The sequence below is a fragment of the Epinephelus moara genome, chromosome 16 (genome assembly GCF_006386435.1).
Source record: "Epinephelus moara isolate mb chromosome 16, YSFRI_EMoa_1.0, whole genome shotgun sequence".
Lineage (NCBI taxonomy): Eukaryota > Metazoa > Chordata > Actinopteri > Perciformes > Serranidae > Epinephelus > Epinephelus moara.
This window is the reverse complement of record NC_065521.1, coordinates 17,105,586-17,120,533: the sequence shown is the minus strand read 5'-3', so window position 1 is coordinate 17,120,533 and position 14,948 is coordinate 17,105,586. Positions and strand designations below refer to the sequence as shown.

The window sequence follows — 14,948 nt, the reverse complement described above, 5'->3', positions numbered from 1 at the left end:
CATAAGTAAAGAACAGTCCCTAAAGTGCGGCGAGGTTTGTGGAAATGTGAACAGCTCGTTTCTCCTCTGACACGCCACATACCTGTGTACCGCCACGGCTCGGTTGTCCAGGTACTACTGGGCAGTCATGACACCAACAAAAGAGGAAATTACTGGACCTGGAGTCGGACTTAGTCGGAGACGGCCGGTAGGCCGTTATCTTGCGCCGCAGAGCGCTATGAACCTCCGCCGTGTTCCTGTCTGTGACCCCGTTCAACCCACAACCTCCAGGATTCGCATTTCCTTTCTGCTGCTGGTTGAAACGTGATAATAGGGGCGCCCCAGCGCCCACTCCACTAACTTGACGTGGAAATGAGCGGTAGTCTAGAAAACTGGCGAGTTTTTTTGTTGTTGTTGTTGTTTTGGTTTTTTTTCTTGGGCACTCGTGCGCCCTCACATAGATTGCGCCCTGGGCGGTCGCCCACATTGCCCATAGCAAAAACCGTCCTTGGACACAGCTGGCAGAAATGGTCGAAGCACATAAAAAACCCACATGCAATTCAAAATTTTCCATCGGCCACTGGCGGGTGTGTGTTTTTGTTTTACACGCCAAACTCATTTTTTACCCGCCATTGGCGCTTGACGGGTGTTAATTTTACGCCCTGCTCACAGGTACACCACCAATCTCCAGAGCTACGCAGCCTTGCAGCAGCCATTCGTCCTCTACCTGTTGCACCTCTCTCTCTCTCCTCCTCCGTTCTACTACTTCTACTATTATTTTTCGTCACTAGTCACTTGAAACAAATTTAGGACGATAGGAGACAGGTTGAAATAAACCGAAATTTCCCTTTAAGACATTGCTTGCAAGGTTTGTGATGATTGGTCCAAACGGTGTGGAGTCATTTGCGGAGCCACACCCCTTTAAAAGTTCATTAGTCAATATCTTTAAAACAGTGAGATATCAGTAACAGTTAAAGCGTTGGTGATAAAATTCTGAAGAAAATTGCACATCATTCTGCTGATTTCAGGTATATTGTCAAATATTTTTGTGACATTTAAAATTAGATGACATAGAAAATGTTGTGCATACAGTACAAATTACAAGATAGTGAATATCACTGTGAGCTAACCATTAAACTGATCTGAACACCATTTGAGGCATCTAGTATCCAAAGAGTAAGTGTGTCAACTCTGCTTGAATTTCGATGGAGACTTCTGGAGATATAGATGTTTATTAATTTTGCATATTCTTAAAAATATAGAGTGACGGATTTCTATATTGACTATAGGTTGCAGCAAGTTTTGTCACAATTCAGTCAATGTGCTGAAAAACGTTGCGCTGTGTAGGACACACTGGTGATTTATTATGATTTTTTGTAGTATGGAATGTGACATTTTTTTAAAATTTAGATTTAATGTAATAAGCCACACCCCCTTTAAGCAATCATTCAAATTCAAAATTCAAATTTTGTGCATCGACTGAGACATTTCCCTGATGTCAAAATTGTGTTTTTCAGAAAATTCAATATGGCGGACAATCTAGTGGGCGAACCTTTAGGGTTCTTTAGGCTTTCATAGAACTCCTTCATCTGACCATGTGTTTCGTGTTTCAAGTCAATCTGACATATGGTGCGAGGGTGGTGGCTTTTAAAAACCAAATTTTCCTTGACCTTAACTATAGCGTCCACATCTTGCCTGTTGGCATTTTCATATCTTTAGCACCATTTGCACGTCTTCCAGTCATTGGTGAAACTTTAATGTCTCTAAGATGTACCATCTCACGGGAATTTACAAAAACATTTCTAAATAATAATAATAATAGCCTTCGGGATTGAACCCCTAATAAGGTTGAAAGCTGAATGCAGTGTGGTTGTCAAGAGGCCGATCCTGCAGGATAACCCCAAACTGTCAGGTCGGCCATTCAAATAGTGGAAAATAAAGCTTCTGTAATGACATGACAGGACAATTCAAAAGTTCCATTAATCTTTAAAAGAAAGCCCCTACCTCCAGGAATATTGGTAGCAGGTTGCAGGATATATTTTATGTTTTTATGTTGAATTGTCTCACTGCATCTGTGACACCCACCACTCAGCCAAACCGGCCAGAGGCTAACATTCATCAATCAGCATGACACTCATTGCGTTGCAAGCTTTCGGTGTCCAGACCTTTCTGGCAATTTCAGGCTTCTAATTAATCGCTGTAGGCTTGTCTTCATGTATTGATCCTGCCTCAAGAGTTCTAAGCCAGGGTTTAACCTGGACTGTGTTCATTTTGGCTCTGTCCACAATGAAAATGTATTGTTTCACATGTGACTTCAGAGAGAACTTTGGCAAACTGGCCGGATCTGGCTTCAGATCTCGGTTTGGCTTGTTACATCAAGAAGTGGCAAACACCCGGATCTCAAACCACTGCTGGATTTACACAGATCTGGTCTTTCAATAGAATGAATCAAATGGAGTTTTACAGAGATAAGTTTGCTTCTATCAGTGGTGATACTGAAACTGATTTTGTATCAGTATAACCTCAGGCAATGTGTGATCAAACACCAAGCAAGGCTAATATTCCTTAGTGAAACGTCTGTAGGGGAGCTTGCTCACTGGTTTAGTTCTGTTGCTCAGAGGCAAACACGGCTATTTCTGAGTCTCAGTTTGGTAAGGTACCTGTCAAGATTTTAACGAGGTCTTCATTGGGAGAAAAAAAAAAAAAAGGAACACACAATGTCATCAAACCAAAGCACCCAGGTAATACTCAGGTTCAGAGCCTCAATCCCAGGCCAACCTGCCCCAGCTATCAATAAGAAAAGTAAATGTTCTCTAGCCTCCAAGGTTATTTGGACAGGGTAGAAGGGGTTTAATGCAATTTTATTTGTCAAAAAAAAGTCGATTAGATGTAGATAACAAAAAAACAATTTTACACATTTTTTCTTTTGTGTTAAAGGGACATTGTGTAACATTTTCAGTTGTTTATTGGCAAAAATTGATGTCTGCATTCATAAATATGTCATCACTGGTGTACTATTACCTCCACCAATAATCTGACTTATTCTCGTAAAAGGAGAATTTCGGATTTGCTTGTACATTGTGCGGGTAAGTCGTCTGTGGGGTTCCATAATGTTTCGCCATCTTGAGAATGCCTTTTTGACTCCCTTTTGCGCCTTCTTGGCGACAAGGATTCTGTCTCCCGTGATGCTGCATAATACATGATCCTGCATTATGCTCAAAGAGTGGGACTTTGTTATGCTGCAGTAGTGCCGGGGTAGTAGCGGCGCTGGCCGCTAACAGCGGCTAACAGCTGTTAGCGGCGCAGTGTTGCGAGGAGAGGGATGAGGTGTGTGAGGTTGAGCCACTTGTCAGTTGTCAAAGGACAAGACGTGATTGGTTTGTTTCGATTTACACCCGCCCCAACAGTCCTACGTTGTAAACACAGCCAGCATGGTGAGGAGGGGGTTTGTCAACTTGCGTCCCGTGTGTCTGTGTAGGAGCCTGAATGAATACTCCATGAAGTATCGGATGACATGGTTTCATCAACGTTATCATAGCTTTTTGGTACACAGCGACTACCGTTGTTGCAATACGCGTTTGAAACAGTGAGGCGCTAGAGTGCGCTATCCGTTTGAATGCAATACTGTATATGATTTCAACGTTAGACGGGAGAAATTCCTACACACTGTGGCTTTAAATATTTGAAGCATAAACTTGGCTGATGTCTCTAATCTGTAGTGCTATTTATCAGTCTAGATCGTTTTGGTGTGAGTTTCTGAGTGTTGGAGATGTCAGTAAAACAGAAGTCTGCCTTGTCTCAAATATAATGGAACTAGATAGCACTCAGCTACCGTATCCACCATATCCGCCAACCAAAGCACTGCACATTATATTTTAGAGAAGGCAGACAGCTCTATGGCCAATATCTCCAACACTCTGCCACTCACACCAAAACTATCTACACTGATAAATAGCACTCTGCCCTTCAGTTATTCTGCATAGGGATTTTCTGTCCAGAAAATTAACAAATGAGAAAATAATTAAGCAGCATGTTGAATTGTATTTCTGTATTACCCAGTGTGAACTAGTGTGATACCATTATTTCTCATTTATCACTGATTGTTTGCCCTCAGGCACTAAAATTGTAAACCTGCAAAAAGACACGTGCAACTTGCAGTTGGCTTTAAGTGTTAAACTAGCAGCAGCTGTTTCTTTTCTTGCCTGTAGGTGGTGCTGGTTGGCATGTGTATTTCTGACAATGACTAAGCAGCTCCTTCTTGTGGAGAATCTGCAGCCTGTTAAAATGTAGATATAGTAATCAGATACTAGATGTCAAACTGAAAACTGTTTTTCTCTCCTACAGGGTGCCCATTAGATCCTAGCAGGAGGAAGGCAGCAGGCATGATGGCGTCTCATTCTCACATCATCACACCTCGTGAAGTCACTGGTGGCTTCAGAGGAGGAAGCCTGTCCTCCAGGAACATCCTCCAACTCAATGGCAAGCACTTTAATCCACAGCCCACTGATGCCTGTCAGTGTTCATGTCCCAACATATCAATTAACTTCACTTTCATTAAGTGTGCAGTTCATGTTTTCCTCCACTTAGTGTATGTCTAAGCACATGTGTATGTCTGTATTCTACGCCACGGAGCAATTAGTGCCTTACATTTGGGCGATGACCGGGCTTCTGCTTTTATCAACTCCACCAGATCCATTTCACATTCTGTCTCTTGGCTGCACCACTGAACCACTCAATTTTCAGCCTAATTGAGCTTGCAGAAGCATCTCTGGTGGCTAGCCACAGTCCTGTTTGTATTATGTGTGTGTGTGTGTGTGTGTGTGTGTGTGTGTGTGTGTGTGTGTGTGTGTGTGCATGCATGCGCACTCCAAGCAGAGGAACACACACACACACTAGGGAAACCAATTTTTTCCTCAATTAGACAAGCCGTCGCCAGTCAACTGGTGTGTATTCTTAAATTTGTCCTTAAAATGTTGACTATGACTCAAACACATACACTCATGCACTAAGAGACATCAGAAAGAGTTGAAAACTAGTAGATAATTGCTTCTAATGATATGAAATAAGTCTGGGAGATCTAGAATTCCATCACACTCTGGGAGAGCGGACCTTAGAAATGCTTTTGTATAGGAGTTCACACATATTTGCTCATAGCACACTATATACTAATACACTGATAAAAAAATATGCATATGGAATTACAAATAAACATGTACTATATCACACACGTTTACAAATGAATGCGCGCTCACGCCAAATATATTCCCCAAACTGTTGCAATCATTTATTCACAGCTCTTGTCACTGTGCAAACACGGTCTGTTCACTGTTTGCTTTGTTTCTTACCTATCTCCCCCTCCCCCCCCTCCTCCTCCTCCTCGTCGCCACCACCACCACCTCTCTACTGCTCTTGTCTCTCTTACACACTGAACTCTTTCCTCTCTCCACTCCAACTTCCCGTGACATTTAAACATACAATACGCCTAATTGCTTTCACTGGAGTCCAGTCGCAACAGTTAGCCCCGCTGAAGCTGTGTGTGAGTGTGTGCTCAGTCACACTCCTGTCCCACTCTTGCCTGCCTGTGGCTCTGAAGGAAGCGGTGTTGCCAGACAGTATCTGGTTAGGTGACTGGCAGTCGACCCAATGCCTCTCCGATAAGGACACTTGGGAAAAATGTCCGGGGATAAAGAGTGATACTGGGATAGGAAAACAGAGAAAGAATATCTACCTGAATTTAGATGCAAGCAAAAAAAGGCAAAGAAATGATTGATTTAACAAATCTATTAATGTATTTCCACCCCATGTATATCTGATGTGTTTTTCTTGTTCAATTACAGTGTGTGTAGGTAAAGATACAGAGCTGTTTGCGAATTGATTAACTGTCTGGTTCAATGGCATTGGTTGCTTTCACTTTCATCAGTTGCGAAATTCACTAAAGAAAACTCGTGCAAATTGACAAGGCAAAGCAAATGAAGAAGACACCTTCACCTCTTTGACCTCACATATGGTACATCTGCAAGAACACTGCAATAAAGAAAAACACATAAAACATAACCAGTAAATTAGAAACAAATTAAAGAAACAAAGAAATGCACTGCGAACACAAATACAGACACACTGCAAGTAGACAGAACAAAACAGAACCCAGTGACAACACAAATCATTTTCCAGGGAGCACTAAAAAACTGATGCACACAAAGAATTTGTAAAAGGCTGACCTTTGATGACCAGCAAATATGTCAATTGGCATGACGCAATCACCAGATACCTCATTCATGGCACTGAGGAGCAGGTCCTACACAAAAATCGGTCAATGCGATGCATGAAATCATAGCCTTAGCACCTGTGCTATACAGATTTAAACTGCCTGTGTGTGAGATGCTTGTTTGCGTGTGTGATGAATCAATAGCACAATGCTATTCTGCTTGGTAATCTGTTGTGTGACGGTGAGACGGGACCTGGGTGCAGGCAGCAGACATGTTTATAAAAATGCAGCGTGGTGATGATATAGATATTTCATACAGCAGAATACTGAAACGCAGACCTGCTGATGCACATTCTACCCTTGTTGGATTTGTCTATGAGTCGGCTGTGAAACACTATAGTTTTAACATTTCATTGATGGTTTTTATAACACCTGGTTTTAGGAGGTGCTGGCACCCCTACTTTCTTTCCTACTTTCTCTGTAATAATAATAATTAAGAAAAAGATATTTAAAACAATGTTTGCATTTTGTCAGTACCATATTAATACTAATAGTCATAGAATGTGAGCTTTTAAACTCCTCTCAACACAGAATTTGAATATTCTCAAACCATGGACTTGATACTTTAATACTGGTGTGACAATCTTGTGGCCTATGTTACATAACTTTAAGCTGCAGAAGCACCAGTGTTACGTGCAAAACATGTTAAGGTACAGCCTTGAATTTGCTTGTGTTTTACATATTTGCAACATTTTGTTTCCCTAAATCGATGTCTGGAGTGTCAACATGGTGAAGGTCTTTTCTGAGGGTGCTTTCACACCTGCCCTGTTTGGTACCATTCAATAAAACTCAAGTTTGTTTGCCCCCTAAGTGCGGTTCGTGTGGGCAAGTATGAACACAGCAATTGCACTTGGGTACTCATCAAAACAACCGGACCGAGATCTTCTTGAAGAGGTTGTCTCAGTCCGGTGAGAATGTGTTCCCACCTCGATCCAAACCAACTGCAGTCTCATTACGCAATGTTTGGGTTAAACAAGCATGAGCATGTTACAGTCCTGCGCCTCGTTTTCAAACTGTATGGTTTGCCTAAAATGACCAATGCAAGCAATATAGTACATGATGACCAGCACTAAAACAACCCACATAGTTGTCCCTCCATTGTGACATTAGAAAGTGTCACATTTATCTTGCAAGTGTACTCTTATTCAACCATTGTTTACTTCCTGAATTTTCCTGCGTTGAAATTCTAACCAATCAAGAGCAGCTTTCTTGCACAAGGCATTTGATCTGGTCCACTTGTAAATGCTGCCGTGAGAACACGAACCAACTCTAGGCAATTATGCAACTTTGTAACAAAACCAATCCCTGATTTGGACCAAAGCAAGACCACTCTAGGTGTGAAAGCACCCTTATTTTTGCTTTCCTATGTTTGAATGCATTGAGCTGTCTTGGCCATTGACATCTATTGAAGTTTGCAATATGGCCTGGGTGTCATTTGAAAGTTTACAAATGGCAATAAGATACCCGAGTTACTTTGCAGATACCAAAAACTACTTTTTGAGTACTTTTTTGAGAACAGTACTTTACTTACTTTTCTCCATTCATCAAAAGAAGCTAAAGTTCTCAAATGTTGAATATATAACACAAGCAGCCATGGCTGAACTTCTTTTTAAGATCCAAGAATTAATAATTTATCTTCCTACATGCTGCAAAATATACTTACATAAGTACTATATCTGTTTTTAGATGACAAAATAAGGGCAGTTCTGAGTTTCAAGTTTGTAAATGTCTGAGTGTTGTTCAAAGTGCAGGATTAGGCAAATTCTCTTGTCAGAGCTTTTAAAGAACATGGGTAATTTGCATGATCCAGTTCAAACAAGGATGGATTATTTGGTGACTAGTACTGTAGATGAATCAGGTATTTTAATTAGATATTTTGGGGCTTGCAGCGGATACATAGCCATGGAGGTGAAAGCTAATTTGGGAGGAGAGAGCCAGTCTGTTTTCCCAGCAGTAGGGCTTCGGCCCAGTTGTAGTGGTGCCAGTTGTTTGACTGGACTGTTGTCTGTGTACAAGCTGTTGTTTCTTGTGCTCCAACAATACTTTAATCTGTCAGCGCCTCTCTCCCTTGGACATTTGGAGGGTTTTTAGAACATATGGTCAAAATGGCAAAGAGATTAGATTCCACTCTGTTCAGTAAATATATTCATGATTGCGGCCTGTTTCTCCTTCACAGCGAGGAACGCTGCACAAGCACACAGACTGGAGATAGATGGGGATCGCATGCCATTGTCCAGACGTGGAATCAGAGCTGACACCGCTGTGCCCGGAGAACACAACCTAAACAAGCCCGACGATGGGCGACGCAAGCTCAGCTGCATGGCTGCCGTGCATCAGCGAGAGGGAAAGGAAGACGCCAAAGAGGCTAAGGTCACGGTGAGGTCAGACTTTGCACTTGAGCCAATGGGAAGACCAGAGTAGCTGCTTATCTGCAAAGCCACAAAAGTCTGTCCCTTTGTGTCTTCTTCACTTAAATCTCAAACAGACAACAAAGGCAGAGCAACAGCTTTCATTCTGGCTCTTAGACATGTCATGAGGGAGCTTTCATAGATGCGTGGAGCGTCTCCCAGACAGCCTGCCTGTGTTACAATTCTCGTGGTGATGTGCCCCTCAACCCTCTGTGTTTTAGTGACTGTACAAGAAGGTGTTAATTGTTCTTCTACCCGAAGGCACATCTTGTACTTTCACCCATGGGTGCACATGCTAAATGTGATTTTGGCTGTGGTGCATGTCTGTCTCAGACATTTTACACATTACACTTCCTGTGGTAAGACCTGTGTTTTAGTTGTTTCACACCCCCATAACAGCCAATACTATGTGGAATATAACCGAGTCCTGCTTGCACAGGAAGATTTTAAGAGTTGCTTTGCAATTCAATTTGGATTTGACTTCTCTGGGCTGATAGCCACGACCTAAATTGGTCCAGGTTTATCCCCGGCATAATTTCTGTGCACTAGACCTGTGGAAAAACCTCACTGTTATTTTTGCACACACACTTAGCTTAACCACCCTGATTTTGAGAGTCAATTTGAGGTGTTACATTTATTTTTAAGACAAGTGTTCCTACTGGCCAGAATCCCTGGCATCATGCAGTTTATTGCATCTTTTATAATATTTAATGGGTTTAAGTGCAGCAGACACTGCCATAGTATGTTCTTAGGTTCAAATTTAGCTTGAGTGTATGGTTAAATTTATAATGTAATACAGATGTAATGATTGATGGACTTGTTTTGGTCGGTACAAACTGCCCTAAAAAAGCCAAGAAGAAAACATGGGACTATCTACCCTGTGGTTCGGAGCAAGGTTGTACAAATAATGAACCTAAAATTTGAGAAAACACCATGTATGATACTGATTCCTTTCCAAATACCCATACTTAAGCTTCTTTTATGATAGAGTGCTTGACATTTTGATCACTGTTGCTTGACAGAATTGGCATGTTTTTCACAGAGAATATTGTTTTGTCGCAGACACCGCCATTTTCAGTCTTGCAATGTGATTGGGTAGTCACAGCAAGCCTCTTTGATATATCAGCTCGAGTATTGTGTGTTCCAGTGTGTGCAACATAGGGCCGAATAACCTGATCATCACAATGGTTAACAGACATCCATTAATACAGTAAGCACATCTCCTTCTCCATGTCCTGCATTTGTTGGACCAAGACACATTCACCCTGTAAGTCCCATTTTTGGTTCAATGGCTGCTTTGACCACCTCCTTTTGCTGCACTACTGTTGTCTTCTCAGAAGAAGCAAGTTTAAAATCTTTTCCTCCGTAACTAAGTCACTGATTTCATCAAATCCCTCCATTATCAAAATACAGAAGACTACAAAGTAGTACAAATATAGATACAAAGCAAACAGCTGTATATATAATGTAACTAAACAAGCCGGCTGGAGGGTAGCCTCAGGTTATCTTGGAGACAACTAAAACCATTTGCCGAAGCATAAATTGAATCATTTCGAGACTCTTTAAGTTCTGTCGAGCAACATTTACCTAAAGTGTCCTACCATAACTCAGGCTTTAGTGTTCCATGGATTTTTTTTTAACCATTAAACATAATAATTGTCTTAAAGGTTTTGTAAAGGTCATTTCATGTTCAGAGCCCTAAAGGACAGTTTGTAACATTAAGCTTGCCTGCCTGCTTGTTCCAGCTCTGACATGCAATCAGAATGTAGCCATGAATGCACTGGCCATGAAGAATGTGTTATTGTATGTCATTGTATATCACCAAAGTAATTGCTGAGAAATGGAGACACGGCTAGAAAAATGTCAGAGGGTTTTAAACTGAAACAGAGAGCGAGCGCATCCCAGAATGTTGGTAATCATCTCTAATTGCACAAGAAATCTGTGCAAACTACAGCAAGTACATTAGGTCAATATCACATAAGGGAGTCACTCTGTGAACTCTACTAGATGTTCTAATGGAAAGTTTCGGTAATCACTTTGCAGAATGTCATGCTATTGTGTCGCCTGATGTTACACTAGGGTGTGCTTTTCAATAGTTGCCATTGTTTTTGGGTGTTAGGTTCGGACTAAGGAAGCCTCATTGGCCAGAGAACCTAATCAGCTCAAACCCAGTGAAAAGCACAGCAAGGCAGAGGGCATCGCCAACATGCTGAGCCAGGCCATCACCACCCAGCACCTGCTCTACGCCAGCCTGGGCTCTGCGGAGTACATGGAGTTTGTCCTTAAAAATCCCTTTAATGTGCCTCAGACTGTCACCATTCACAGTGATGACCCCGAGCTGAGGTAAGACTCTGGAAGGTGGTGTAAGACTGACACCCCACCGTTAACTGTTGTTTTTGTGCGATTGTAGTTTCACAGAGAGGAAATTTAGAAAAAACAATTACATGTTTGTTAGTTAAAAGGCATGTCCTCAGTCTGACACACCAGTTGTTAGTTTGTGTTTCTGTATTTTATGTGTTTCCCATTATCATCCATTAGCCCTGCCATTAAACTGTGTTCACACATTGTGAGCGCGTTTCCAAAGGTCATGCTGCAGCTCAGGAGATTAAGTTAAGTTTATTAAGTTAAGTTTATTTACTTTATTAATCCCCTGAGGGGAAATTCAATGTTTTCACTCTTGCTTGTCAATTACACACGAACACGAACACACACATGCACAAACAGGACCTATACATGCACAAAGTGGAGAGATGTCAGAGTGAGGGGGCTGGCCTTGGTCAGGCGCCCTTGGGGGGTTCGGTGCCTTGCTCAAGGGCGCCTCAGCAGTGCCCAGGAGGTGAACTGGCACCTCTCCAGCCACCAGTCCACACTCCATATTTGGTCCAGACGGGGACTCGAACAGGTGACCCTCCGGTTCCCAACCCAAGTCCCTATGGACTGAGCTACTGCCGCCCCATTATGATTCTGCTTTAAGAAAAGATGCTGCATCCTCACACTTGACCCATCCCAATGTGAGACATTTCCAATCCAGAACTTTGTTCTTTGAAGTGAAGGTACACCTTCCCCTGTGCCTCAAACGTTTTTACCACCAGTCTTGGCATAAAGGGTTGCCTATACAAAAGCCTCAAAGCTACAGTTGGTAACTTTTAAGAAAGAAATCATGTCCCTCCTTCTCTGCGTCTGATAGCATTTGCCAGAATTGACCGCGTTACACCAAAAACAACCAATCAGAGCCAAGGAGTGTCTAATGCAGCTGTCAATCATGTTAATCACGGTTCATGAACTTTGGTCAAACTCTCAAACTAAGCAGCGCTGATCAAATATGAATCAAGATTCTGTCACTGCATTGCCTGTTTCTCACCTCAAATGTTTAGCTGTAGAAAGAGAAAGTTGAGCTGAGTTTTCAGCTCAACTTTCTCTTTCTACAGCTAAACAGTACACTAAAATATGTTTCTCAAAGCATTTGAGGCCATGCGGTAACAGAATCTTGATTCATGTTTGATCAGTGCTGTTTGACAGTTTAACAGTTTGACCACAGTTCACGAGCAGCGATTGACATGATTAACAGCTGCGTTAGAGACTCCTCGGCTCTGACTGGTTGTTAATGCTGTAATGCCATTAAAAGCACTACAAAGTAGGCAGAGGAATATGACTTTTAGGGCTGTGTGAATATAGTGACAGTTTCGCAAATTTGACAAAAACTTTTCATAAAGGTTACCAAAACTACAGCTTTATCAGTAGAGGGCAAGCTGGTGTTGGTGATGAAGCATGGCATAGCCTTTATGGTTCTTGCAGTGTGGGGAAAACGGGAACAATAAACAGTATCTAAAGGGAATGGTGACATTGAAGGAAATTATGGAGCACCCCACATATAGTGATGAAAACAAAACCGCTCTACAAACATGATTAAGATATCCCATTATCCAAAAATAACCCACCAACAGCAACACTAGAGAGCCAAGATGAAGTGTAGTCAGGAGTGTGTTTGCTTGTATGACTGTGTGTTTTATTCTGGTTGTGAGAGCATGATTAACAGCTCTGTCACTGTTTTGATAAGATGTGCATGTGTGTGTAGGTGTGAACTAACGTGTGTGTTCGCATGTGAGCCTGTTTTAGCCTTTGAAATTTATCTACTCTTTAGACACATCTTATTTGCATGTGGTGGGTGCATTATTTAGTCTCTTGAATGTTCTAATTTCAGACATCAGGTTTTGTACGCGCACTTGTGTGTGTGCTTGCCTTACACATTTCAATTTTGTTCACAGTTTTGAGACGTGTTTCTTTTTCATGAATAAACAAGATAAATTATTAGTTTCTCAGTACAAATAGTGGCCACGTTTCCAAACACATTTTGCACGTGTGTGACTGCATGAATAAATAAGATAAATGCTACATTTCACTCTGTTGTTTACACACAAGCTGTAGGCCCATAAACAAAGACGATTCAAGCTTCTTCAACAGCACAATCAGTTGTCCTTGACGCAGATGCAGACATAAAGCTGGTGATATGCTAAGTAACCCCTTTAATCCACACATAGAAGCCATTATGGTTGATATTTCCTGGATCACCCGTTCTTGATATCCATGCTGTGTTTGTTTCCTTCAGTTAGCGTCATTGTTAATCCCCAAGCACTGAATCTTTTGTTATGGATTCTGCTCATGCCTGAGCTTTTGGATTAACATATATCACGTTGATCAACAAAGGCTGGAGTGCGCCATGGATGAATCATTATGGCATTAGCCCGGCCACCGGGCCTACCAGGTCTAATTGAGAGTCATCAATCCCTGCATCTGTCCTCTCTCCGGCTTAGCGCCCTGTTAGTTTATTTATATATTTTCTGATGAGACAGCGTGACACTTTACACCAAACCGTCTGCCACCTCTACCAAGAGCCAGAAATGTGTAAATTAGCAAGGAAGCTTCTGCATTTGATGTGTTTTAACCGCAGCACTGTGGGTTTCAAGAGCCAATTCAGGTCACGCGTTCAGGTTGAAACAGTTCAGTAAGCACAGCACTGCCCAGGACACTTTAATACTTTTATGACACTGTGGTTTGTATGTTGTTAAAGCTGCAGTAGTGCTGTATGTGTTATGTATGTGACTGTGACCTCCATAGAAGAGATAAGGAGATATGACGGGAGGAAAATTCATGTCATCATTAACTAGGTCAATATAAGAGTTGAATGATTTTAATAGTACTGATTTCTGGGTTCCATCACTTTTTACCATAAGGTTGGCATTTCTAGGGATTAGTTGTACTCGTGCATATATATAGCAAAAAATTGCGGCAAAGCTAAACATGTATAGTAGCTGTTGGAGACGACTTCTGCTGAGATCATTGTTAAAAACTGCTGCAGAAAGATGGATACTGTTGTATAACCATAACAATACATTTCAAGGTTGGACCTTACAGTATAGTGTTTGTTTGTCTTTAATACGTCTGCAGAAGCAGGACGAATTAGACCTTTTGAAGGTTTAACGAAGTGAAAAATATGGATCCCAGGGAGGGGGGTGATAGTTGGAAAACAATCTCAGAATTCCCAGGATAAAGTTGTAAATTTATGAGAAAATAAAAAACAGAACATTCCCTGACACTATGAAGTCATAAATTTGTGAGAAAAAATTAAGAAATGCTCAGAGATTAATTGCCAGAATGTAGGGTGACGTAATATAATGAGCGGCAAAGTCCGCACAGGGAGGAAGTTGTGATGGATGAATGGGTCAAGCACAGGACTTTTGGTGTCAAGCGTGAGCCAACCTTGGCTCATGACTTTTAGACTTTTTTGACTTATTATTTTTAGTTGATAAGGAGTATAAAGCTGCTGAATGCACACTTTGTTAATGTCATATTTTAATGTTGCTAGGATGCCCAGAAAGGATGACCAGCTGATGGCCAGGTGACATCAGCACACCTTTCAGTTTTTAAAACACAATCTTAATTGGATATTCAAACAGTGGTCATTCAATGTCTCAGTGTTTGCTGGGCCGTGTTTACCGTTGGCATCTGTGTTGTGATGAGTTTGATCCAACCTTGCAGAGTGAAGCGATTTGGTTCTTTGACCAAAAAACCCCACTATGTTTCTGAGTTTTCAATCAATCAATCAATTTTATTTATAAAGCCCAATATCACAAATCACAATTTGCCTCACAGGGCTTTACAGCATACGACATCCCTCTGTCCTTATGACCCTCGCAGCGGATAAGGAAAAACTCCCCAAAAAAACCCTTTAACGGGGAAAAAAAAACGGTAGAAACCTTAGGAAGAGCAACTGAGGAGGGATCCCTCTTCCAGGATGG

At 41.6% G+C, this 14,948-nt stretch overlaps 1 protein-coding gene across 1 annotated transcript in view; it reads left to right on the top strand.

Moving 5' to 3' along the window:
• The window catches only part of nphp4 (nephronophthisis 4), a 229,400-nt gene that overhangs the window by 185,113 nt on the left and 29,339 nt on the right, over nucleotides 1-14,948 (top strand). The window contains exons 19-21 of the mRNA XM_050066031.1: nucleotides 4,324-4,458; nucleotides 8,421-8,620; nucleotides 10,772-10,995. Coding sequence (XP_049921988.1) covers nucleotides 4,324-4,458; nucleotides 8,421-8,620; nucleotides 10,772-10,995 — 559 coding nt within the window. The remainder of the gene's footprint in view (nucleotides 1-4,323; nucleotides 4,459-8,420; nucleotides 8,621-10,771; nucleotides 10,996-14,948) is intronic.